Here is a 24,082-nt window from a genome sequence, read left to right as displayed (position 1 = left end):
TTTTCTGTATAATAAGGTCAGGTAAGTTTGCTATGTGTATTGTTCAGAATATGAATAGATATGTTGTCCTCTGCTCTCTCAGGGCTTTGCGGGGGCTCTTGGCCAGAAGGGTGACGAGGTGAGTATCATGGAGTGAGAGTGTGAGAGTGTGAGAGTGTGAGAGTGTGAGAGTGTGAGAGGAGAGAGAGAGTGTGAGAGAGAGAGAGAGAGAGAGAGAGAGAGAGAGAGAGAGAGAGAGAGAGAGAGAGAGAGAGAGAGAGAGAGATAAGCCTTTGGTCTCACTCCACAGGGACAGAGAGGAGTTCCTGGTGACCCAGCCAAAGGGGTAATGTTACAATATCAAATAATTCTTCCTGACTGTACTTACCTAGCTACATGTTTTATACATGTTTTATACACTATCATATCCTGCATAATATTATGCTTCCTCTCCGTTTCATCCCAACAGATCATTGGTCCCACAGGAAAGAAGGGTACCAGGGTAAGTGACTTATTATTGCTTGTTTATGTATTTTTAGGTAAAACCTGCAAACCTGCAATAATAACCCTAAAGTGCCCCATAACCACACAAGATAGCCCTCTGGTGTTACTTTAATATACAAGTCAGTGATGCTCATTAATGGTATCTGCATTGCAACAAACTCTAAGCCATCGTATCCTAACAGTTAAAGTGCTGTTAATTGGTGGTGGGAGAATTCTCTCACAACAAGGACCAAATCCCCAGGCCTGCCTGTCAACAAACACAACACAATTACATTTGTGCTTGGTGGCCACTGCACTGGGGACTCATGGATTACCCATGCTACACCACAGAGATAGCTATTTCCTCTTTAGATGTAGTCATCCAAGATGTATTGTTAAAAGTTAGAGTTTAAGGAGGGGATCTTCAGATCTTTCTTTGTTTAAACAACACGTCAAAGGCCCCCTTGGTTGCTAAGGTGCTTTTGATTGTTGTACTGTAAGTGGTTGTAGTGTTTATTGATTGGCCTGTGTGTCTGTGACTGTCTGTGTTGTGTTTATTGATTAGCCTGTGTGTCTGCGACTGTCTGTGTTGTGTTTATTGATTGGCCTGTGTGTCTGTGACTGTCTGTGTAGTGTTTATTGATTGGCCTGTGTGTCTGTGACTGTCTGTGTTTATTGATTGGCCTGTGTGTCTGCGACTGTCTGTGTTGTGTTTATTGATTGGCCTGTGTGTGTGTGACTGTCTGTGTAGTGTTTATTGATTGGCCTGTGTGTCTGTGACTGTCTGTGTTGTGTTTATTGATTGGCCTGTGTGTCTGTGACTGTCTGTGTTGTGTTTATTGATTGGCCTGTGTGTCTGTGACTGTCTGTGTTGTGTTTATTGATTGGTCTGTGACTGTCTTTGTTGTGTTTATTGATTGGCCTGTGTGTCTGCGACTGTCTGTGTTGTGTTTATTTATTGGCCTGTGTGTGTGACGGTCTGTGTTGTGTTACTCAGGGTGACATTGGGCCCGTCGGTGCGACTGGACCCCAGGGAGTAAAGGGGGTCCAAGGAGTCAAAGGAGAAAAGGTAAACCACACAGAATAGTGTCATCCATCTTGCCATTACCTCAGGTTCCACCATAACCCATTTCCTACGCTGAGATTCACCCCTACCCAGCAGACAAAACAATCACATGGTAGGTATAACAATCACATGGTCGACACAACAAATATATGGTCAACATAACAATCACATGGTCGACACAACAAATATATGGTCAACATAACAATCACATGGTCGACACAACAAATATATGGTCAACATAACAATCACATGGTCGACACAACAAATATATGGTCAACATAACAATCACATGGTCGATACAACAAACACATATAACATATTATTGTGTTGTGACGGCCGGATAGAGAAAAATGGTGTTGCGTGTGTGTGGTCTGTCTGTTGGGTTTCTACAGGGTAATCCTGGGTTCGGCATTCCTGGACAGCAGGGACCAAAGGGAGAAAATGGTGAAAGGGTGAGTGCTTCACTGCCGGTGTGTGTGTAATGATTATCTTTAGGAGAAGTAGAGGAGTCAGGCGCAGGACACAGGGATCAATGTAAACAAACGTGTTTACTTGAAAAATCAATAAATCTTCTCATAGGAAAATACATATTGCGGAGAAACACCTCCAACCACACAAAACAGGAAACAATCACCGACAAGACAAACAGGAAAGGCAGAGGTTTAAATAATGAACATAATTAGGGAAAATCAAAAACAGGTGTACACAATAAAGACAAAACCAAACGAACAGTGAAACATCGATCGGTGGCAACTAGTAAGCCAGTGACGTCGACCGCCGAACGCCGCCCGAACAAGGAGAGGGGCCGACTTCGGCGGGAGTCGTGACAGTACCCCCCTCCTGACGCGCGGCTCCAGCAGTGCGCCGACACCGGCCTCGGGGACGACCCGGAGGACGGAGAGCAGGGCGATCCGGACGGAAGCGGTGAAAATCCTGGATTAATGATGGGTCCAGGATGTCCTCCGCCGGTACCCAGCTTCGCTCCTCCCGGCCATACCCCTCCCACTCCACGAGGTACTGAAGACCCCTCGCCCGACGTCTAGAGTCCATAAGGGCTCGTACTGTATACGCCGGGGCCCCCTCGATGTCCAGAGGGGACGGAGGAACCTCCCGCACCTCCGACTGCTGGAGCGGACCAGCCACCACCGGCCTGAGGAGAGACACATGGAACGAGGGGTTAATATGATAATCAGGGGGAAGTTGTAACCTATAACAAACCTCGTTCAATATCCTCAGGACTTTAAATGGCCCCACAAACCGCGGACCCAGCTTCCGGCAGGGCAGGTGAAGGGGCAGGTTTCGGGTCGAGAGCCAGACCCGATCCCCCGGTGCATAAACCGGGGCCTCACTGCGGGGGCTGTCGGCACTCGCCTTTTGCCGCCTGATGGCTCGTTGCAGACGTACATGGGCAGCGTTCCACGTCTCCTCTGAGTGCCGAAACCATTCATCCACCACAGGAGCCTCGATCTGGCTCTGATGCCATGGTGCCAGGACCGGCTGATACCCTAGCACACACTGAAAAGGGGTAAGGTTAGTGGAAGAGTGGCGCAGGGAATTTTGGGCCATCTCTGCCCAGGGGATAAATTATGCCCACTCTCCCGGCCGGTCCTGGCAATAGGACCGCAGAAACCTACCCACCTCTTGGTTGACTCTTTCCACCTGCCTGTTACTTTCGGGGTGGAACCCTGAGGTAAGACTGACCGAGACCCCCAGGCGTTCCATAAACGCCCTCCAGACTCTAGACGTAAATTGGGGACCCCGATCAGACACTATATCCTCAGGCACCCCGTAGTGCCGGAATACATGGGTAAACAGGGCCTCCGCAGTCTGTAGAGCTGTAGGGAGACCGGGCAAAGGAAGGAGATGGTAGGACTTAGAAAACCGATCCACAACGACCAGGATCGTAGTGTTACCCTGTGACGGGGGAAGATCCGTCACGAAATCCACCGATAGGTGTGACCACGGTCGTTGCGGAACGGGAAGGGGTTGTAATTTCCCTCTGGGCAGATGTCTAGGTGCCTTGCACTGTGCGCATACCGAACAGGAGGACACATAAACCCTCACGTCCTTGGCTAACGTGGGCCACCAGTACTTCCCCGTAAGGCAGCGCACCATCCGACCGATACCAGGATGACCAGAGGAGGGTGATGTGTGGGCCCAACAGATCAAACGATCGCGAACATCAAACGGCACGTACACGCGCCCAACGGTACACTGGGAGAGAGTGGGTTCAGCACGTGACGCCCGTTCGATGTCCACGTCCACCTCCCATACCACCGGTGCTACCAGGCATGAAGCTGGGATTATGGAAGTGGGCTCTGTGGACCGCTCCTCTGTATCATACAGCCGGGACAGTGCATCTGCCTTGACGTTCTGGGAACCTGGCTTGTAAGTAAGAGTGAAAATAAAGTGTGTGAAAAACATGGCCCACCTAGCCTGGCGATGGTTCAGTCTCCTCGCTGCCCGAATGTACTCCAAATTTCGGTGGTCAGTCCAAATGAGGAAAGGGTGTCTAGCCCCCTCGAGCCAATGTCTCCACACTTTCAGAGCCCCGACAACAGCTAACAACTCCCTATCCCCCACATCATAGTTTCGCTCCGCCGGGCTGAGCTTCTTCGAAAAGAAAGCACAGGGGCGGAGTTTTGGTGGTTTACCCGAGCGCTGAGATAGCACAGCCCCTATTCCAGCCTCGGATGCGTCCACCTCAACTATGAACGCTAAGGAGGGATCAGGATGCGCCAGCACTGGAGCCGTGGTAAACAGAGCCTTCAGGTTACCAAAAGCTCTGTCCGCCTCAGCCGACCACCGCAATCGCACCGGTCCCCCCTTCAGTAAGGAGGTAATGGGGGCCGCCACCTGGCCAAAACCCCGGATAAACCTCCGGTAGTAGTTGGCAAACCCTAAAAACCGCTGCACCTCCTTTACCGTGGTTGGAGTCGGCCAATTACGCACGGCTGAAATGCGGTCAGTCTCCATCTCCACCCCTGACGCGGACAAACGGTACCCAAGGAAGGAGACGGACTGTTGGAAGAACAGACATTTCTCCGCCTTGACGTAAAGGTCATGCTCCAACAGTCGACCAAGCACCATTCGTACAAGAGACACATGCTCAGCGCGGGTAGTGGAGTATATTAGAATATCATCTATATACACCACTACACCACGCCCGTGCAGGTCTCTGAAGATCTCATCCACAAATGATTGGAAGACTGATGGAGCATTCATTAACCCATACGGCATGACGAGGTACTCATAGTGCCCAGAAGTAGTGCTAAATGCCGTCTTCCACTCATCCCCTCCCTTGATACGCACCAGGTTGTACGCGCTCCTGAGGTCCAATTTTGTGAAGAAGCGCGCCTCGAGCAATGACTCTGTCATACTGGCGATCAGAGGCAGCGGGTAACTGTATTTAACAGTGATCTGGTTCAAACCTCGATAGTCAATGCACGGGCGTAAACCACCATCCTTTTTCTTCACAAAAAAGAAACTCGAGGAGACAGGTGAAATGGAGGGCCGAATGTATCCCTGTCCCAGAGATTCAGCGACATATGTTTCCATAGCCGCCGTCACCTCCCGTGACAGAGGATACACGTGACTACTGGGAAGTGCAGCGCCCTCCAGGAGATTTATCGCACAATCCCCCGGTCGATGGGGTGGTAATTGAGTCGCCTTCCTTTTACAGAAGGCGATTGCCAAATCGGCATATTCGGGAGGAATGTGCATGGTGGAAACCTGGTTTGGACTTTCCACCGTAGTGGCACCTAAGGAAACACCTAAACACCTCCCCGAACACTGACTGGACCATCCCTTGAGAACCCTCTGTTGCCACGAAATAATGGGATCATGAGAAGCCAACCAGGGAAGACCCAACACAACGGGAAACGCAGGAGTGTCAATCAGAAAGAGACTAATTCTCTCCTCATGATTCCCCTGCGTTACCATAGCAATGGGAGCTGTGACCTCCCTAATAAGCCCCGACCCCAACGGACGACTATCTAGGGCATGTATAGGGAAGGGAACATCAACAGGAACAATAGAAATCCCTAATCTATGGGCTAAGGACCGATCAATAAAGTTCCCAGCTGCGCCTGAATCTACTAGCGCCTTATGCTGGGAATGCGGGGAAAACCCCGGAAATCCTATAGATATCCACATGTGAGCAACAGGGGGGTCTGGGTGAGTCGTGTGCCTACTCACCTGAGATGCACCACCAGTGTTCCGCCTACCACCTCGACTCCCTGGAAAACCTCCCCAGCACCGACCAGCAGTGTGCCCTCTGCGGTCACCTCTAGAGCCTGGAATGGTCTCCCCTCCGGTCTCCCTAGTACCAGCCCATCCTAACTCCATAGGAGTTGGATCTAAGGGATTGGGGGATGGACGTCCGCGATCTGGACGTCCGCGGGAGGCCAGCAGATTATCCAGCTGGATCGATAAGTCCACCAGCTGGTCCAGGTGCATGGTGGTGTCCCTGCAGGCTAGCTCCCTACGAACGTCCTCTCGCAAACTACACCTGTAGTGATCGATCAGGGCCCGTTCATTCCATCCCGCACCAGCCGCCAGAGTCCTAAATTCCAGTGCAAACTCCTGAGCGCTCCTCATCTCCTGTCTTAAACGTAACAAGCGCTCTCCCGCCGCTCTCCCTTCTGGTGGATGATCAAATACTGCCCGAAAGCGGCGGGAGAAGTCCTCGTAGTCCTCCAGAGTCGGGCCTTCCTCTTCCCAGATGGCGGTGGCCCACTCCAGGACTTTACCAGTCAGACAGGAGATGAGAGCGCCTCCTCTCTCGCCTCCCGAGGGTGCCGGCTGGACAGCCGCCAGGTAGAGCTCCAGCTTGAGAAGGAACCCCTGGCACCCGGCAGCTGTTCCATCATATGCTCCTGGGAGCGAGAGCCGAATTCCACTGGATACAGACGGAGGATGGGTAGAAATGTGTTTGTCAGGAGGTGCAACTGGTGGTGGTGCGACTGGTGGTGGTGTGGCTGGGTTGACGGGACATCCTTTTCTCTCCACTCTCTCCATGGTCTGCAGCACGCAATCCATGGCAGTCATGAGACTCTGGATCATGCTCGCTTGCTGCTGAACGCGCTCCTCTATATGAATAGGAGGGCTGGCTGCTCCTGCTGACTCCATCGCTGGTCGGTGATTCTGTAATGATTATCTTTAGGAGAAGTAGAGGAGTCAGGAGCAGGACACAGGGATCAATGTAAACAAACGTGTTTACTTGAAAAATCAATAAATCTTCTCATAGGAAAATACATATTGCGGAGAAACACCTCCAACCACACAAAACAGGAAACAATCACCGACAAGACAAACAGGAAATGCAGAGGTTTAAATAATGAACATAATTAGGGAAAATCAAAAACAGGTGTACACAATAAAGACAAAACCAAACGAACAGTGAAACATCGATTGGTGGCAACTAGTAAGCCAGTGACGTCGACCGCCGAACGCCGCCCGAACAAGGAGAGGGGCCGACTTCGCGGGAGTCGTAACAGTGTGTCATTGGTCAGATGACCTGACGAAGATCCAACTCGGATCGAAACGTTGTCTTTTATGTTTGTCTGAACAAGCTGTTCCGGACATTTCCTTTTCTTTCATACGATCTTCTGTCTTGCACCTGATAAGTTAGATATGAATATTTTTCTATTTTTTCTATTGGTCAGATACTCCATGAGTCATGATACTCTAGGACAGGCTGACATGTTTTTTTGGTTTCCTCCACCTTACAGGGAAATGTTGGCTTGTCTGGGAAACCTGGACCCAAGGTAAATAACTTCTCTCAATCCACTTTACATACTATCAATATCGTTACATTGTAGGGACATTTTAGAGATTTTCAAATGAAACATACACGCAGCGTGTCAGTGATTCCATCTTTACAGGGGCGTGATGGCTCTAAAGGGGCAGGGGGAACTGTTGGGGTCCCCGGGAATCCTGGAGCACCAGGACTAAGAGGTAAAGATGTAAGTAAATCATGACTTGCTGTTATTGCAATGACGTGTGTGTTTGTGTGTGTGTGTGTGCGTGCGTGCTTGCGCGTGTGTGTGAGAGAGATAAATGGCCTGTTCACATTATATTGGAAAATTGGATCAATACATTCACATTGTTCTTCAAACAGTCAACATGGGTTAGATGACACTATTGGCGTGACAATTATCCTTGTCTATAGGGTGTGCCTGGAATCAAAGGAGAATCAGGACTACGGGTGAGTTCATGCATCTGTATCTGCTGGACAATATTTAAGCCTTAAGGCCTGAGGAGGTGTGGTATATGGCCAATATACCACAGCTAAGGGCTGTTCTTAGGCAAGATGCAACGCAGAGTGCCTGGACATAGCCCTTAGCTGTGGTATATTGGCCATATATCACAAACCCCAGAGGTGCCTTATTGCTATTATAAACTGGTTACCAACGTAATTAGAGCCGTAAAAATACATGTTTTGTCATACCCGTGGTGTATGGTCTGATATACCATGGACAATCAGCATTCAGGACTTGAACCACCCAGTTTGTATTTCACTATAGTCTCCTTGTATGTAACTTAGCATAAATATAATGAAACCTCTGCCAATAGCTCTGAACCTCTATGGCACAGGGTAATGCACTCGCCGTGTTACCTCTGGTTTACTGGTTCAAGCCCCACTCCTGCTGTTCCTCCTCAATCGCTACAACAGCATTATATTTAGACACCTACAGCATATGATTGGATACAACACCCACAAACATGCGGTGAGTCACAGTTTTTCTCTCTGTTATGAATGCTTCCTCCTCAGGGAGAGCAGGGACCAGCGGGTGAGCCTGGTGAGAGAGGAATAAGGGTAATGTCTCCATGTTCTACCCAACTCTTATCATTTCTCTGCACACAAGTTTGAAATATGCTGCACTGTTTGTTGGAGTGGATATTTTTTGGCTTATCCTCACTCTATACTGTGACTGTAGGGCCCACTGGGGTTACCGGGACGACCAGGGGACCCAGCAGAGAAAGGAGATACCGGGAACATTGGTTTTCCTGTAAGCATTGTCTGACTTTACTATCAAGCTCCATTTTGTTTGTAAAACTTTATTAGTCACTGTCAAAGATACAACCCTGATGGATTTGAATTGCTCAGCGTGGCTGGATATGTTCAGCGATATGATTTCCTCTTTGTTTCAGGGAACGGAGGGAAAGAAAGGAGAGCCTGTAGGTCTACATTCACAACAACATCTGACTGTCAAACATTTATCACTGCATGCAGCGGTTGACTGACTCTCCATCACGCTTGGTTTAGGTCAATGTCTCACGTCACTGACTTCGCCCATTGTTCAGGAACATAAACACTCTTGTGTTCCTAATTATATTCCTAGCCTGATAAATGCACAAATGAAAAATCTCAGCTTTATTAATCATGTTATGTTCCCCTTGAGTGAGTGTTGTATCTCCCATCAGTATTGTGATGGCGATGCAGGACTGCTCAGCTAGCACATTGTGTTTCCTAGCCGCTAGTTTCTGACCGCTCATCCCTCTTGTTTTGTTTTGTTCCCATGGTGTCGCCTCTGAAGGGAAAACCAGGACCTTCGGGAGGCGCACAAGTAAGTCCGTCATCCATTACCACTTCAGAACAACTTTCCATGAACTCAGCCATCCCTGGCAGATGGAACCAGTGAGAAGATGCTTGATGCTCCTAGAACCCCAAGGGGTTAGATTATATATCCAGGGAGTTATATGAAAACATGTGATTGAACATTAACTTTTTTTGGTTGGTTCATTTAGTTTCATATGACTAGTCCATCTTTAATTTAACCCTTTCAAGACCCTTTATGGAGAGGACTGGACTTGTTTCATATTTCTGTTGTGTTTGTTCCCTCCAGTTCAGTTCAGACAACAATATCCTGACTAGGGTGATCAAGGTGAGATAAGTGTGTCATCAGCATGACATGGATAACTGTATAATAGATTTATATGTACTTAATCACAGTATAATATATGTACTTAATCACAGTATAATAGATGTACTTCATCACAGTATAATATATATACTAAATCATAGTATAATATATATATACCTAATCACAGTATAATAGATGTACTTAATCACAGTATAATAGATCTACTTCATCCCAGTATAATAGATGTATTTAATCACAGTATAATAGATTTACTTAATCCCAGTATAATAGATTTACTTAATCCCAGTATAATAGATTTACTTAATCCCAGTATAATAGATTTACTTAATCACAGTATAATAGATTTACTTAATCCCAGTATAATAGATGTACTTCATCCCAGTATAATATATGTACTTAATCATAGTATAATATATATATACCTAATCACAGTATAATAGATTTACTTAATCCCAGTATAATAGATGTACTTCATCCCAGTATAATAGATGTACTTAATCATAGTATAATATATGTACTTAATCACAGTTTAATAGATGTACTTCCTCACAGTATAATACATTGACATGTATTCCTATTGTTCAAGCTCTTATCCAGAAATACCCTTTTCTATTCTATTCTATACTGTTCTATTTTATTATATTATTTTCTATTCTATTTGATTATGCTATTTTCTATTCTATTCGATTGTTATTTTCTATTCTATTCTAATTGTTTGGGGCTGGTGTGTTTTCTCATCCATCAGGGTGAACCAGGACATCCCGGAGAGCCCGGTCTCAGAGGGGAGACAGGTCTGCCTGGACAAAGGGTGAGTGTGATACTTAGAGGTCACAGGTCATGTTTGGCAGATCATAGTAATAATAACACTGTATTTTTCTCTCTGTAGGGTCCTGATGGAAAACCAGGGTCTCCAGGAACGGTATGACCACATGAGTAACAATGAAGATCTCTATCGCTAAATTGTATCGCTAAGACTATTCAAACGTTCTGTGAACAGGTTGATAAAAGCTATGTATGTTATACCCACAACGTTGAATGCCCTCTAAATAACCCTAACCTACAGGGTAAAGGTTGAGGACTTATATTGATATTACATTGTTGTAACTGATGTTTACATCTGACCCATGATAACATGTTTGACAGGGAGGGTCTGGGTCAGGGAGAGATGGTCTGGATGGGTTACCAGGAAAACCTGGATCCAAGGTTTGGATACCTCATCCCCTCACTTCCTTTCACATCTGTTGCTGTTATTCTAATGTGAACACACACAAACATACACGTACATAGGCTAGATGTATTGTTGTAGTTTGTCAGCATAACAGAACTATTATCACAGTAAGAGCTCACATTAATAAAATTGGGTGTTGATCGTTCAATCCATAAAAAGTTCGAGCAGATAATCAAGGTGTTGTGTTTTGAATGGTTTCCTGTCTGCAGGGTGACCCAGGAAAGACAGGTGAGCCAGGAACGGTGAGTACAGTATTCATACCCTTTTAATAAACACATTTTGCTCTATTCCTTTAATCAGAGGATAACTGCAGTCCTACAGAGCTACGGGGTGTGTTTAAAGCCCAGCTCTGATAAACCTGATTGAACCAATTGTGGTTTAAATTAAAGGCCGTTGTTAGTTGATTATCAGTTGATTCAGGGAGTGTTACTGCTGGGTGAGACAAAACCCTGCATCTGCTGTGGCTCTTTAGGACTACAGCAGTTTCCCTCTTGCATTACACTACATTACATTGATGGATGATGTGCATGGACTAACCAAGTACTTCAGAAGATGTTTTGGGTTACGTTGGGATTAGACAGTCGAACTAGCTCGCAAGGCTTTTCTAAATTATATTCTTCAAGAATCAAACAGTAGGGATTATTGATTTAAATGATCAAAAACCATACAGTTGGTGGTGTGATTTTCATAATTGACATGTTTAAGGCCTCTGATGAGAAATCCTTCTGCTGTGCATAGTATGTGGACTTCTCTCAGCAGGAACTTGTCACAGGTTCACCTACTGTATAGGGTATTGGTGATTAAAGCCTATTCATTGAACATGATGTACTAGCAATGTTGTACTAGTTTGATGATTTTTAGTCATCCATGAGTCATTTAACAATATCATAATGTATGCAGAACGGCAAGGAACCCCACTTATAGATGGGAAACGTGTGTGCGCGCGTGTGTGTGTGTGCGTCCGTGTGTGTGTGTGTGTCTGAGCAGAGGGGAGAGAAAGGAGACCAAGGCAGGGTGGGGATTGCTGGAATGCCTGGTTTACCTGGGACCCCAGTGAGTATGTTTCTGTCATCATCATAACATACACATACAGTAATTAAATATTACATTACTTAATATACAGTTGAAGTCAGAAGTTTACATACACTTAGGTTGGAGTCATTAAAACTCATTTTTCAACCACTCCACAAATTTCTTGTTAACAAACTATAGTTTTGGAAAGTCGGTTAGGACATCTATTTTGTGCACGACACAAGTAATTTTTCCAACAATTGTTTCCAGACAGATTATTTCACTTATAATTCACTGTACCACAATTTCAGTGGGTCAGAAGTTTACATACACTACGTTGACTGTACCTTTAAACAGCGTGGAAAATTCCAGAAAATGATGTCATGGCTTTAGAAGCTTCTGTCAATTAGAGGTGTACCTGTGGATGTATTTCAAGGCCTACCTTCAAGCTCAGTGCCTCTTTGCTTGACATCATGGGAAAATCAAAAGAAATCAAGTATAAACACCATGGGACCACGCAGCCGTCATACCACTCAGGAAGGAGACGCGTTCTGTCTCCTAGAGATGAACATACTTTGGGGCGAAAAGTGCAAATCAACCTTGTGAAGATACTGGAGGAAACCAGTACAAAAGTTTCTATATCCACAGAGAATGTGTGGGCAGAACTGAAAAAGTGTGTGTGAGCAAGGAGGCCTACAAACCTGACTCAGTTACACCAGCTCTGTCAGGAGGAATGTTCCAAAATTCACCCAACTTATTGTGGGAAGCTTGTGGAAGGCTACCCGAAATGTTTGACCCAAGTTAAACTATTTAAGGCAATACTACCAAATACTAATGGAGTGTATATAAACTTCTGACCCACTGGGAATGTGATGAAAGAAATAAAAGCTGAAATAAATAATTCTCTCTACTATTATTCTGACATTTCACATTCTTAAAATAAGGTGCTGATCTTAACTGACTGTCACGATTCCTACCGACGGTGGCGCCCCCTCCTGCTCGGGTGGCGCTCGGCGGTCGTCGTCGCCGGCCTATTAGCTACCACCGATTCCCTTTTTGTTTTTCCCTTTTTTTATGTTTTCTCACCTGTCCTGAGTTAGTCAATTAAGAGGGCTATTTAGTTCAGCTGGCCCGCTCCCTATTGTGTGGGATTGTCCTTCTGTGTGTCGACTGCATTTTGTTCGACTGTGCTTGTCGATTGTGTTTTTCCCTGTTGTTGGGGAACCTTTTATTTTGTACATGTGGTTTATTAAAATTACCACACAGTGTTCGCTGCTTCCTGCGCTTCTTTCCGCCACACCACAGACAAGCCGCTACACTGACCTAAGACAGGGAATTTTTGCTAGGATTAAATGTCAGGAATTGTGAAAAACTGAGTTTAAATGTATTTGGCTAAAGTGTACGTAAACTTCCGACTTCAACTGTACATAGGTATTCCAACAATTGCGCTTGGCTATGATTTGTATAACAAAACACTATATCATTATTTGAAGTTAGATTTTTTTGCTAGTTTGTAAGTGAAATATTTACCTCTTGATATGTAGGGTAGACCTGGCATTGATGGGAAGAGAGGTCTGGCTGGAAAAGATGTGAGCATTTTTTTCTCTTTGTCAAATAATGTTTTTTTTAATTTTTTTATTCCTGCACCGTTCCAGCATTTTAATGAGATAACATAAAAAATACCCACAAATACCCCAAAATGAAGACCTCCTAATTCTTCTCTTGAGACAGGGAGAGCAAGGACAAAGAGGAGATGATGGCAAAAAGGTATGATTTGGAGCAAGTCTGGCTATTCCCCACATCAACACAATAAACCATTTTTGTGATTTTGCTTCTCTAACTGTAGGGTGATACAGGTGAAACTGGAACTGATGTAAGTTATTTTATTTTAATAAGGCAGTATTAATTATCATCAAATAATTAACATGATAATTAAGCCCAATTGTTAATTTCTCGTATCTCCCCCCAGGGTAAAAAAGGGGAATTGGGTGCTCCGGGCCTGCCTGGTACCCATGTTCTGTTTACTCAACAGGAGGTAAGTACATATCCACATTCCCTACAAACTGGTGCACCATGTAAAGACAATCTTCTACATTATCCATGATAACCCGTCTGTCTATGGCAGGGTTCTCCAATAGGCGTCCTACTTGGTTTTATTTGACCCCACCAAGTAAAAAAATTATGATAAAAAAAACGATATATATACCAGTCAAAAGTTTGGACACACCTACTCATTCAAGGGTTTTTCTTTCTTTTTACTATTTTTTACATTGGAGAATAATAGTGAAGACATCAAAATTATGAAATAACACATATGGAATCATGTAGTAACTAAAAACGTGATAACCTCTTGGGGCTATGTGGGACGCTAGCGTGCCACCCGTGGTGCACCCTATCAACAGCAGGTGCATTTCAAGAGCGGCAAATTTGAAACCAAATAAATGTCAAAATACTAAAAACGTGATAAACAAGTCAAAATATATTTTAGATTTTAGATTCTTCAAAGTAGCCACCCTTTGCCTTGATGACAGCTTTCCACACTCGTGGCATTCTCTCAACCAGCTTCACCTTGAATGCTTTCCTAACAGTCTTGAAGGAGTTCCCACATATGCTGAGCACTTGTTAGCTGCTTTTCCTTCACTCTGCGGTCCAACTCATCCCAAACCATCTCAACTGGGTTGAGGTTGGGTGATTGTGGAGGCCAGGTCATCTGATGCAGCACTCCATCACTCTCCTTCTTGGTCAAATAGCCCTTCCACAGCCTGGAGGTGTGTTGGATCATTGTCCTGTTGAAAAAACCAATGATAGTCCTACTAAGCGCAAACCAGATCGCTGCAGAATGCTGTCGTAGCCATGCTAGTTAAGTATGCCTTGAATTCTAAATAAATCACAGACAATGTCACCAGCAAAGCACCCCCACACCATCACACCTCCTCCTCTATGCTTCACGGTAGGAACTACACATGCGGAGATCATCCGTTCACCTTCTCTGTGTCTCACAAAGACACAGCAGTTGGGACCAAAAATCAAAAATGTTGACTAATCAGACCAAAGGACAGATTTCCACCGGTCTAATGTCCATTGCTCATGTTTCTTGGCCCAAGCAAGTCTCGTCTTCTTATTGGTGTCCTTTAGTAGTGGTTTCTTTGCAGCAATTCGACCATGATGGCCTGATTCAAGTAGTTTCCTCTGAACAGTTGATGTTGAGATGTGTTTGTTACTTGAACTCTGTGAAGCATTTATTTGGGCTGCAATTTCTGAGGCTGGTAACTCTAATGAACTTATCCTCTGCAGCAGAGGTAACTCTGGGTCTTCCTTTCCTGTGGTGGTTGTCATTACGTGGCCCTTTCTGGGTGTAGATCGTGGCTTTCCCCTCTCTCTCACTGTCCTACACCCAGGTTCTGTTATCTCAGGCCATAAATTCATTGCGGAGACTCTCTCCCCCTGGTCATGCAGAGAGAGAGACCACAGAGTGAACAAAGGATTTCACTTGGCCGTACTCCTAATCCCCAAAATGGGGGAATTAAATTATATGTCCACTTGTAAGAATGTGGGAAGGCTCCGTGGACACTTAAGGGACGGGTATGATGAGTGTGTTTCATTTGGTGACCTCATGGATGACAGGAAACACACACAACTATATCTCTGAATGTGTACATTACTCAATTATGGGGTTTGCATCTAATTTTTGTATAAAATGAATGAGTAAAGATGAAACTATTTGTGAAACGATGTAATGTGATGTTAGCCTTTAGAATGAGAGAATTGTATTCCCTGTAAAGTTTAACCAGTCAGCGGCCACGCCCCCGTGAGCACAGACATGATCTGGCGTCATGGAACCGCCCTTTTCTATTGTTACGAATAAAAACCCCTCCTGAGGAAATCCTCTTCAGACTAAGCAAACCCCCAGTGTGAGCTGTGATTGCAAATAATTGAGTACCAAGACTAGAAAACCATACCACGTGGCGCATTGGCTACATGGCTGGCAATGGTTAAACTTTTGATCCCTACAGAATAAGAGCAAATCTTAGATACTAATTACTAGTCTGCAGCTAGAAATTATGTAAACCTGGGATGCGAATACCGACAACCGCCGAAACATATATTCTAAGAACAATGGACACCTGACATATCCGTTACAACAGACACTATCAGGAGCTGCAGATAGACCTACAACCACTCTCTGATGAACTGACTCTCCAGCAGATGGACCGATGATTCCAACAGAGAAGACAACAACGACATATGGGCGTAAATATATTGATTGCAATTATTCCCGAATGAGCGAGCGTTCATGTGCAAAGGATTAGCATTTCAATTAATATAATTATCCACTGTGAAGTGAAGCCATTTTGTCTTTCCAGCTCCTTTATCAGTCTCCACCCCCTTTCCTTTGTCCACCAAGCCGTCATATCGGCTTAGCCCACTAGAGAATATTCCCTATCGTTGTTAGTAACCAATATCTACTGTTTGTTTGTTTATGCATTTCTGTGATTAGTTAGTAAATAAATGACTAAGCCAATTGGTGTATGGATGATTCATAGTTTAGGCTGGGTTCATGCAGATAACCAAGAATTCTACGAAGTTTGAAATAAGACTGACGTAATGTAAAGAATAATTAATTCATAGAAGACTAATTGATCAGATATTAAAATATCTGAAGAGTTATATTCGGAAAATTATAACTTTGTAATCTGAAGATTTTTCGTGGCGCCCTGACTTCCTAGTTTATTAAATGTACATGATTAGTTTAATCACGTAATAATAATTACAGAGAATTGATTTAATAAAATAACAGTCTTCACCTTTAATGATGCCAAAGACACGACACGGTCCTCATGAGAGCCAGTTTCATCATAGCGCATGATAGTTTTTGCGACTGCACTTGAAGGAACTTTCAAAGTTCTTGAAATGTTCCAGATTGACTGACCTTCATGTCTTAAAGTAATGATAGACTGTAATTTCTCTTTGCTTATTTGAGCTGTTCTTGCCATAATATGGACTTGGTCTTTTACCAAATAGGGCTATCTTCATTATACTACCCCTACCTTGTCACAACACAACTGACTGGCTCAAATGCATTAAGAAGGCAAGAAATTCCACCGATTAACTTTTAACAAGGCACACCTGTTAATTGAAATGCATTCCAGGTGACTACCTCATGAAGCTGGTTGAGAGAATGCCAAGAGTGTGCAAAGCTTTCATCAAGGCAAAGGGTGACTACTTTGAAGATTCTCAAATATAAAATATATTTTGATTTGTTTAACACTTTATTGGTTACTACATGATTCCATATGTTATTTCATAGTTTTGATGTCTAGACTATTATTCTACAATGCTGAAAATAGTAAAACATTAAGAAAAACCCTGGAATGAGTAGGTGTGTCCAAACTTTTGACTGATACTGTATGTATATATATTATTTTGTTACTGGTTTTGGTTTTTTATTTATTAAAATATATATGTATTTATAATTTCCGTTTTTGGACATAAAATCCCCAGGAAATGATCTCCAAGTCATTTTAATTTTTGAAAGCTGTTCCCAGGTATTCCCACGCATAAATAGAGGCATATGCGATCATATCCCTGTGTAAAGTTTGAAATTATTCTGTTTTTGTCAATTACTAAATCTGTTTGGGATTCTTGTTGTCATTTTGCAGTGTACAAATTATTTAGAAGGCATATATTTGGGGACCCAGGCCTCCAGACCTGGGTTCAAATACTATTTCAAATATTTCAAATACTTTGAGTTTTTTCTCTAGTCTGCCAGGAGTACCAGATGATTGAGGATTACCATTTTGGGACTATTCTATTTGTCCATTAAGCCAGACCATCAGTAGATGTCACAAAGTGCTGTACAGAAACCCAGCCTAAAACCCCAAACAGCAAGCAATGCAGATGTAGAAGCATGGTGGCTAGGAAAAACACCCTAGAAAGGCCGGAACCTAGGAAGAAACCTAGAGAGGAACCAGGCTCTGATGGTTGACAGTCCTCTTCTGGCTGTGCTGGGTGGAGACTATAAGAGCACATGGCCATTTAAGGCCAGATTGTTCTTCAAGATGTTCAAACGTTCATAGATGACCATCAAGGTCAAATAATAATCACAGTGCTTGTAAAGGGTGCAACAGGTCAGTACCTCAGGATTAAATTGGCTTTTCAGTTGGCTTTTCATAGCCTCTGACTGTATTGTTGATGAATGTTCCCAGGGTGCCACCCTTGAAGAGATGCGACAGGCATTCCCTTTGCCAATGGGACCTCCTGGGGCTAAAGTAAGAACAATGTTGAAACTCTGCATGGTTCTATCTATGAATGAATCTAATGGGCATAGTCAGCTGCAGCATCTACACCCAACAACGACCTGGCAAGATGTGTATACTGTATATGTTGATTGATTGACATGGATGGATTGGTGGATGGATTGCTGGATTGGTGGGTTGATGGATGGATTGGTGGGTGGATTGGTGGATTGGTGGGTTGATGGATGGATTGGTGGGTGGATTGGTGGATTGATAGATTGGTGGATGGATTGGTGGGTGGGTGGGTGGATGGATGGGTGGGTGGATTGGTGGATGGATGGATGGATGGATGGATTGGTGGATGGGTGGATGATAGATTGGTGGATGGATGGATGGGTGGATGGGTGGATTGGTGGATGGATGGATTGGTGGGTTGATGGATGGATTGGTGGGTTGGTGGATGGATTGGTGGGTTGATGGATGGATGGATGGATGGATGGATGGATTTGAGGTTGGATGGATGGATCGGTGGATTTGAGGTCGGATGGATGGATCGGTAGATTTGAGGTTGGATGGATTGGTGGGTTGGTGGATGAATGGATGGTGGGTTGGTGGATGGATGGATGGATGAATGGTGGGTTGGTGGATGGATGGATTTGTGGGTTGGTGGATGGATTGATGGTGGATTGGTGGATGGATGAATGGTGGGTTGGTGGATGGATTGGTGGGTTTGTGGGTGGATGGATGGTGTATTGATTGATTGATTGATTACTTATGATCCTATATAGGACATGTGATTTATAGCTCAGTTGGTAGAGCATGGTGTTTGCAACGCCAGGGTTGTGGGTTCGATTCCCACGGGGGGCCAAGTACGAAAAAAATGTATGAAATAAAAAAATGAAATGTATGCATTCACTACTGTAAGTCGCTCTGGATAAGAGCGTCTGCTAAATGACTCAAATGTAAATGTAAATTTATATGAGTTGATATGATCCAAAAGTGGCTAGCTGGGCTTAGCTTTAGGCTTGTATGTTGGAATGTGCTTGATATGCATTCTGAATGCATGTTTCCCTCTCTGCTCCTCTGTCTCTGTGTTAAGGGTCCACCAGGGATGAAGGTAAGAGATATTGCTGACATTACTTTATTGATGAGTGAAGATATAACTGATGTGGAATTGTAATGTCCACTGTATATGTTCAGGGAGAGCAAGGAGAGAGCGGATTGAAAGGAATGAAAGTAATGTGTTCTCACTAAAAAATAATGACTTATTCATGCTTATTCATGAAATGTATTGTAATGTGTTACCAAATATTGTTTCACACATCCAATCAGTGAAATGCCTTTGGAAATGACATTGTTTTGACCTGTCCTACTCCTATTCCTCAGGGTGACGCTGGTCTTCCAGGGGAAGCAGCTGACATGAAGGTAGACATCTCAGAACTACATTAACGGCACATACATTTCATGGTAAACAACAAATCATGGAATAAAATGTTTTATTTTCTCCTTCCCAGAACATTGAAGTCATGTTTGAAGACTATGGCATAAGGGTAAGCTCTTGACTCCGAATCCGAAACAGTTTTGTAGTTCAAAGAGGTTTTCATTTCACTGCCCAAGGTGGCTGTCTCATTTAGAAAGACTATGTTTCCCAGCTGCCCTTGCTGAAGGCACTGATTGACAGGCTGCTGCAGGACGGCATGGAGGAGCTTCTGCAGGAGCTAACCACCTCTAGGAGAGTCAATGAGAAGGAGAAACACGGCTCCAACATTATCACTGACTACACAGTATGTACACAGTCCATGCATATCTCTTCATCCCTAATCACACCAGGGGACATGCCTGGTCATTTACTGGGTTATTCCTGGGAGAAGTTCAATGAGGAAAATTGGAATTGGAATGTCAATTCTCTTTCTGAATTGACTGAATTGAAATGTAATTTACCATAACCCTTGTGACAAGCCTGGTGTCAGAACTCTTAGTTAGTGCTGGACTCATGAGTGTGTTAGTGTTGGACTCATGAGTGTGTTAGTGCTGGACTCATGAGTGTGTTAGTGTTGGACTCATGAGTGTGTTAGTGCTGGACTCATGAGTGTGTTAGTGCTGGACTCATGAGTGTGTTAGTGTTGGACTCATGAGTGTGTTAGTGCTGGACTCATGAGTGTGTTAGTGCTGGACTCATGAGTGTGTTAGTGCTGGACTCATGAGTGTGTTAGTGCTGGACTCATGAGTGTGTTAGTGTATGACTCATGAGTGTGTTAGTGCTGGACTCATGAGTGTGTTAGTGCTGGACTCATGAGTGTGTAGTGCTATGAGTGTGTTAGTGCTGGACTCATGAGTGTGTTAGTGATGGACTCATGAGTGTGTTAGTGTTGGACTCATGAGTGTGTTAGTGCTGGACTCATGAGTGTGTTAGTGCTGGACTCATGAGTGTGTAGTGCTATGAGTGTGTTAGTGTTGGACTCATGAGTGTGTTAGTGCTGGACTCATGAGTGTGTTAGTGTTGGACTCATGAGTGTGTTAGTGTTGGACTCATGAGTGTGTTAGTGTTGGACTCATGAGTGTGTTAGTGCTGGACTCATGAGTGTGTTAGTGTATGACTCATGAGTGTGTTAGTGCTGGACTCATGAGTGTGTTAGTGCTGGACTCATGAGTGTGTTAGTGTATGACTCATGAGTGTGTTAGTGTTGGACTCATGAGTGTGTTAGTGTATGACTCATGAGTGTGTTAGTGTATGACTCATGAGTGTGTTAGTGCTGAACTTATGAGTGTGTTAGTGCTGGACTCATGAGTGTGTTAGTGTTGGACTCATGAGTGTGTTAGTGTTGGACTCATAAGTGTGTTAGTGTATGACTCATGAGTGTGTTAGTGCTGGACTCATGAGTGTGTTAGTGTATGACTCATGAGTGTGTTAGTGCTGGACTCATGAGTGTGTTAGAGCTGGACTCATGAGTGTGTTAGTGTATGACTCATGAGTGTGTTAGTGTTGGACTCATGAGTGTGTTAGTGTATGACTCATGAGTGTGTTAGTGTATGACTCATGAGTGTGTTAGTGCTGGACTCATGAGTGTGTTAGTGCTGGACTTATGAGTGTGTTAGTGCTGGACTCATGAGTGTGTTAGTGTTGGACTCATGAGTGTGTTAGTGTTGGACTCATGAGTGTGTTAGTGTATGACTCATGAGTGTGTTAGTGTATGACTCATGAGTGTGTTATGCTGGACTCATGAGTGTGTTAGTGCTGGACTCATGAGTGTGTTAGTGTTGGACTCATGAGTGTGTTAGTGCTGGACTCATGAGTGTGTTAGTGTTGGACTCATGAGTGTGTTAGTGCTGGACTCATGAGTGTGTTAGTGCTGGACTCATGAGTGTGTTAGTGCTGGACTCATGAGTGTGTTAGTGTTGGACTCATGAGTGTGTTAGTGCTGGACTCATGAGTGTGTTAGTGCTGGACTCATGAGTGTGTTAGTGCTGGACTCATGAGTGTGTTAGTGTTGGACTCATGAGTGTGTTAGTGTTGGACTCTTGAGTGTGTTAGTGTATGACTCATGAGTGTGTAGTGCTATGAGTGTGTTAGTGTTGGACTCATGAGTGTGTTAGTGCTGGACTCATGAGTGTGTTAGTGTTGGACTCATGAGTGTGTTAGTGCTGGACTCATGAGTGTGTTAGTGCTGGACTCATGAGTGTGTTAGTGTATGACTCATGAGTGTGTTAGTGTTGGACTCATGAGTGTGTTAGTGTATGACTCATGAGTGTGTTAGTGCTGGACTCATGAGTGTGTTAGTGCTGGACTCATGAGTGTGTTAGTGTATGACTCATGAGTGTGTTAGTGCTGGACTCATGAGTGTGTTAGTGCTGGACTCATGAGTGTGTTAGTCTATGACTCATGAGTGTGTTAGTGTATGACTCATGAGTGTGTGTTTTGAACAGAGAACTGTAAAGTATGAGATCTCCAAGGAGCCTCTGACAGAGATGGACACCATAGAGGAGGCAGTTGACTCTGACCTAGACAGACAGCTACCAGAACCTAACTCTGTAAGTATCCACTCCAAACATGCTACATGACATAGGAAACGCTTTCCCTCACACATATTAAGCCTAACCCTAACACAACAAAAGCTAGTTCTATGGAGATTCTCAATTGAGTATTGTTTTTAGTCCAGGACTAGTCTTTATCTGTATCCCAGAAATCAACCCATATTGTAAAGCCCAGTCTAATTATGTATCCGAACAGATACATTGTTGTACTATAGTATGTAGTTATTCATCCAGTTCTCTATCTCATGAAGGATGCTTTGGATGAAACGGCGGAGGCCCCCACATTCTGGAGCCTCACCACTCTTAATGGTCTTAAAGGGGTCCAAGACGTGGGGAGGATAGAGAGCACCTCTAAGGGGACAGAGGGGACACTGACAGTGGACGAGGACTTCAGTGAAGCTCCCTCGCCCAAGTTGACTTTATCAAACTCAACATTTAACAACACTACGTCTGAAGAGGTAAGGGGTACCTCTTCTACTCAAACCCCACAACCAAACAGTGTCTCTACTGAAAACCCTCAACCAAACACTGTCTCTACTGAAAACCCTCAACCAAACACTGTCTCTACTGAAAACCCTCAACCAAACACTGTCTCTACTGAAAACCCTCAACCAAACACTGTCTCTACTGAAAACCCTCAACCAAACACTGTCTCTACCGAAAACCCTCAACCAAACACTGCCTCTACTGAAAACCCTCAACCAAACACTGCCTCTACTGAAAACCCTCAACCAAACACTGTCTCTACTGAAAACCCTCAACCAAACACTGTCTCTACCGAAAACCCTCAACCAAACACTGTCTCTACTGAAAACCCTCAACCAAACACTGTCTCTACCGAAAACCCTCAACCAAACACTTCCTCTACTGAAAACCCTCAACCAAACACTGTCTCTACTGAAAACCCTCAACCAAACACTGTCTCTACTGAAAACCCTCAACCAAACACTGTCTCTACTGAAAACCCTCAACCAAACACTGTCTCTACTGAAAACCACAACAAACACTGTCTCTACTGAAAACCCTCAACCAAACACTGTCTCTACTGAAAACCCTCAACCAAACACTGTCTCTACTGAAAACCCTCAACCAAACACTGTCTCTACCGAAAACCCTCAACCAAACACTGTCTCTACTAAAAACCCTCAACCAAACACTGTCTCTACTGAAAACCACAACAAACACTAAAAGTGATCTCTAGTACAAGATCTCTCTCTCTTTGTGTGTGTGTGTGTGTGTGTGTGTGTGTGTGTGTGTGTGTGTGTGTGTGTGTGTGTGTGTGTGTGTGTGTGTGTGTGTGTGTGTGTGTGTGTGTGTGTGTGTGTGTGTGTGTGTGTGTGTTAGAGGGTCTCTGAGGTACCAGGGGCAATAGTAGAAACTGTTCTCCTCAGTGGGGAAGACTCCTTGAAGAAAAAGAAGAGTCGAGAACGGAAGGTGATGTCACTACAAATAGATCCTGTTTTTTATACATCTGATAAACACAACCTTCAAAATTTGAGAAAAGTGTGTAATTTGAATTTTGACATAAATGATGAAATTAAATTGAAGTTGTTGAAGTCACAACCTATTTGTATTCATGACTATACAAACAAATGTTATATTTAAATAGGTCTAAATAGATACTGTAAAAGAAAATATGTAAACTTTCCCTTTAACATTTTCTTACATTTACATATTTTATTTGCGATAATTTTCTCTCCCATTAATCAGCCCATGACACAGATATAAATATCTTTGACCATAACTACTACGACATGTTAGATCTGTATTTCCTATAAAGCATTACAACTTTTAACTGTGAAATTCTGAACCAGGGCAAGGGACAGAAAGGACGACATAAGAGGCAAAGAGAACGCCTGGTAAACGCCCCAACTAAAGATGTAGTCAAAATAACCATATAAACGCCCAAACTAAACATGTCTAACATTTACGTTGTTACAGTCTGTTGCTAAGCATGTCACCCTTAACCTGTTTTAACCTCAACTACATCAAATGACAGTGAGAAAATAATTACTACCATTTCTTTCTCAGCAAACATAACTTTTATCGAATTCTAAACCTAAACTAAAAATAAGCTTATTAAACTGTACTTGCTGTGCCTAACTTGACCAATTAAAGCTATTAAATTATCATAACAGACATTTTAAAATGACTAAAA

The 24,082-nt window shown here is 43.9% G+C and overlaps 1 protein-coding gene across 4 annotated transcripts in view; it reads left to right on the top strand.

Moving 5' to 3' along the window:
• Positions 1-24,082, top strand: part of LOC106609601 (collagen alpha-1(VII) chain) — a 100,728-nt gene that overhangs the window by 57,165 nt on the left and 19,481 nt on the right. For all 4 annotated transcript variants that reach the window (XR_014381208.1, XM_082964048.1, XM_045698655.2 and 1 more), the window contains exons 43-73: positions 83-118; positions 290-325; positions 449-481; positions 1,460-1,531; positions 1,921-1,980; positions 7,261-7,296; positions 7,414-7,494; positions 7,701-7,736; positions 8,304-8,348; positions 8,470-8,541; positions 8,684-8,710; positions 9,070-9,099; positions 9,379-9,417; positions 10,163-10,225; positions 10,304-10,336; positions 10,561-10,620; positions 10,855-10,887; positions 11,633-11,698; positions 13,201-13,245; positions 13,388-13,423; positions 13,503-13,529; positions 13,626-13,691; positions 17,863-17,925; positions 18,992-19,009; positions 19,279-19,317; positions 19,407-19,442; positions 19,545-19,676; positions 21,817-21,921; positions 22,176-22,382; positions 23,269-23,358; positions 23,739-23,783. Coding sequence is in view for 3 of the 4 variants with exons in the window: in XM_082964048.1 (XP_082820174.1) it covers positions 83-118; positions 290-325; positions 449-481; positions 1,460-1,531; positions 1,921-1,980; positions 7,261-7,296; positions 7,414-7,494; positions 7,701-7,736; positions 8,304-8,348; positions 8,470-8,541; positions 8,684-8,710; positions 9,070-9,099; positions 9,379-9,417; positions 10,163-10,225; positions 10,304-10,336; positions 10,561-10,620; positions 10,855-10,887; positions 11,633-11,698; positions 13,201-13,245; positions 13,388-13,423; positions 13,503-13,529; positions 13,626-13,691; positions 17,863-17,925; positions 18,992-19,009; positions 19,279-19,317; positions 19,407-19,442; positions 19,545-19,676; positions 21,817-21,921; positions 22,176-22,382; positions 23,269-23,358; positions 23,739-23,783 (1,767 nt within the window). In the remaining variant the exon portion in view is untranslated. The remainder of the gene's footprint in view (positions 1-82; positions 119-289; positions 326-448; positions 482-1,459; positions 1,532-1,920; positions 1,981-7,260; positions 7,297-7,413; positions 7,495-7,700; positions 7,737-8,303; positions 8,349-8,469; positions 8,542-8,683; positions 8,711-9,069; positions 9,100-9,378; positions 9,418-10,162; positions 10,226-10,303; positions 10,337-10,560; positions 10,621-10,854; positions 10,888-11,632; positions 11,699-13,200; positions 13,246-13,387; positions 13,424-13,502; positions 13,530-13,625; positions 13,692-17,862; positions 17,926-18,991; positions 19,010-19,278; positions 19,318-19,406; positions 19,443-19,544; positions 19,677-21,816; positions 21,922-22,175; positions 22,383-23,268; positions 23,359-23,738; positions 23,784-24,082) is intronic.

This window comes from Salmo salar, chromosome 17 (assembly GCF_965601325.2).
Source record: "Salmo salar chromosome 17, fSalSal1, whole genome shotgun sequence".
In the NCBI taxonomy this organism is placed as follows: domain Eukaryota; kingdom Metazoa; phylum Chordata; class Actinopteri; order Salmoniformes; family Salmonidae; genus Salmo; species Salmo salar.
The sequence above is the reverse complement of the archived record's forward strand: the minus strand, read 5'-3'. Positions and strand labels throughout refer to the sequence as shown.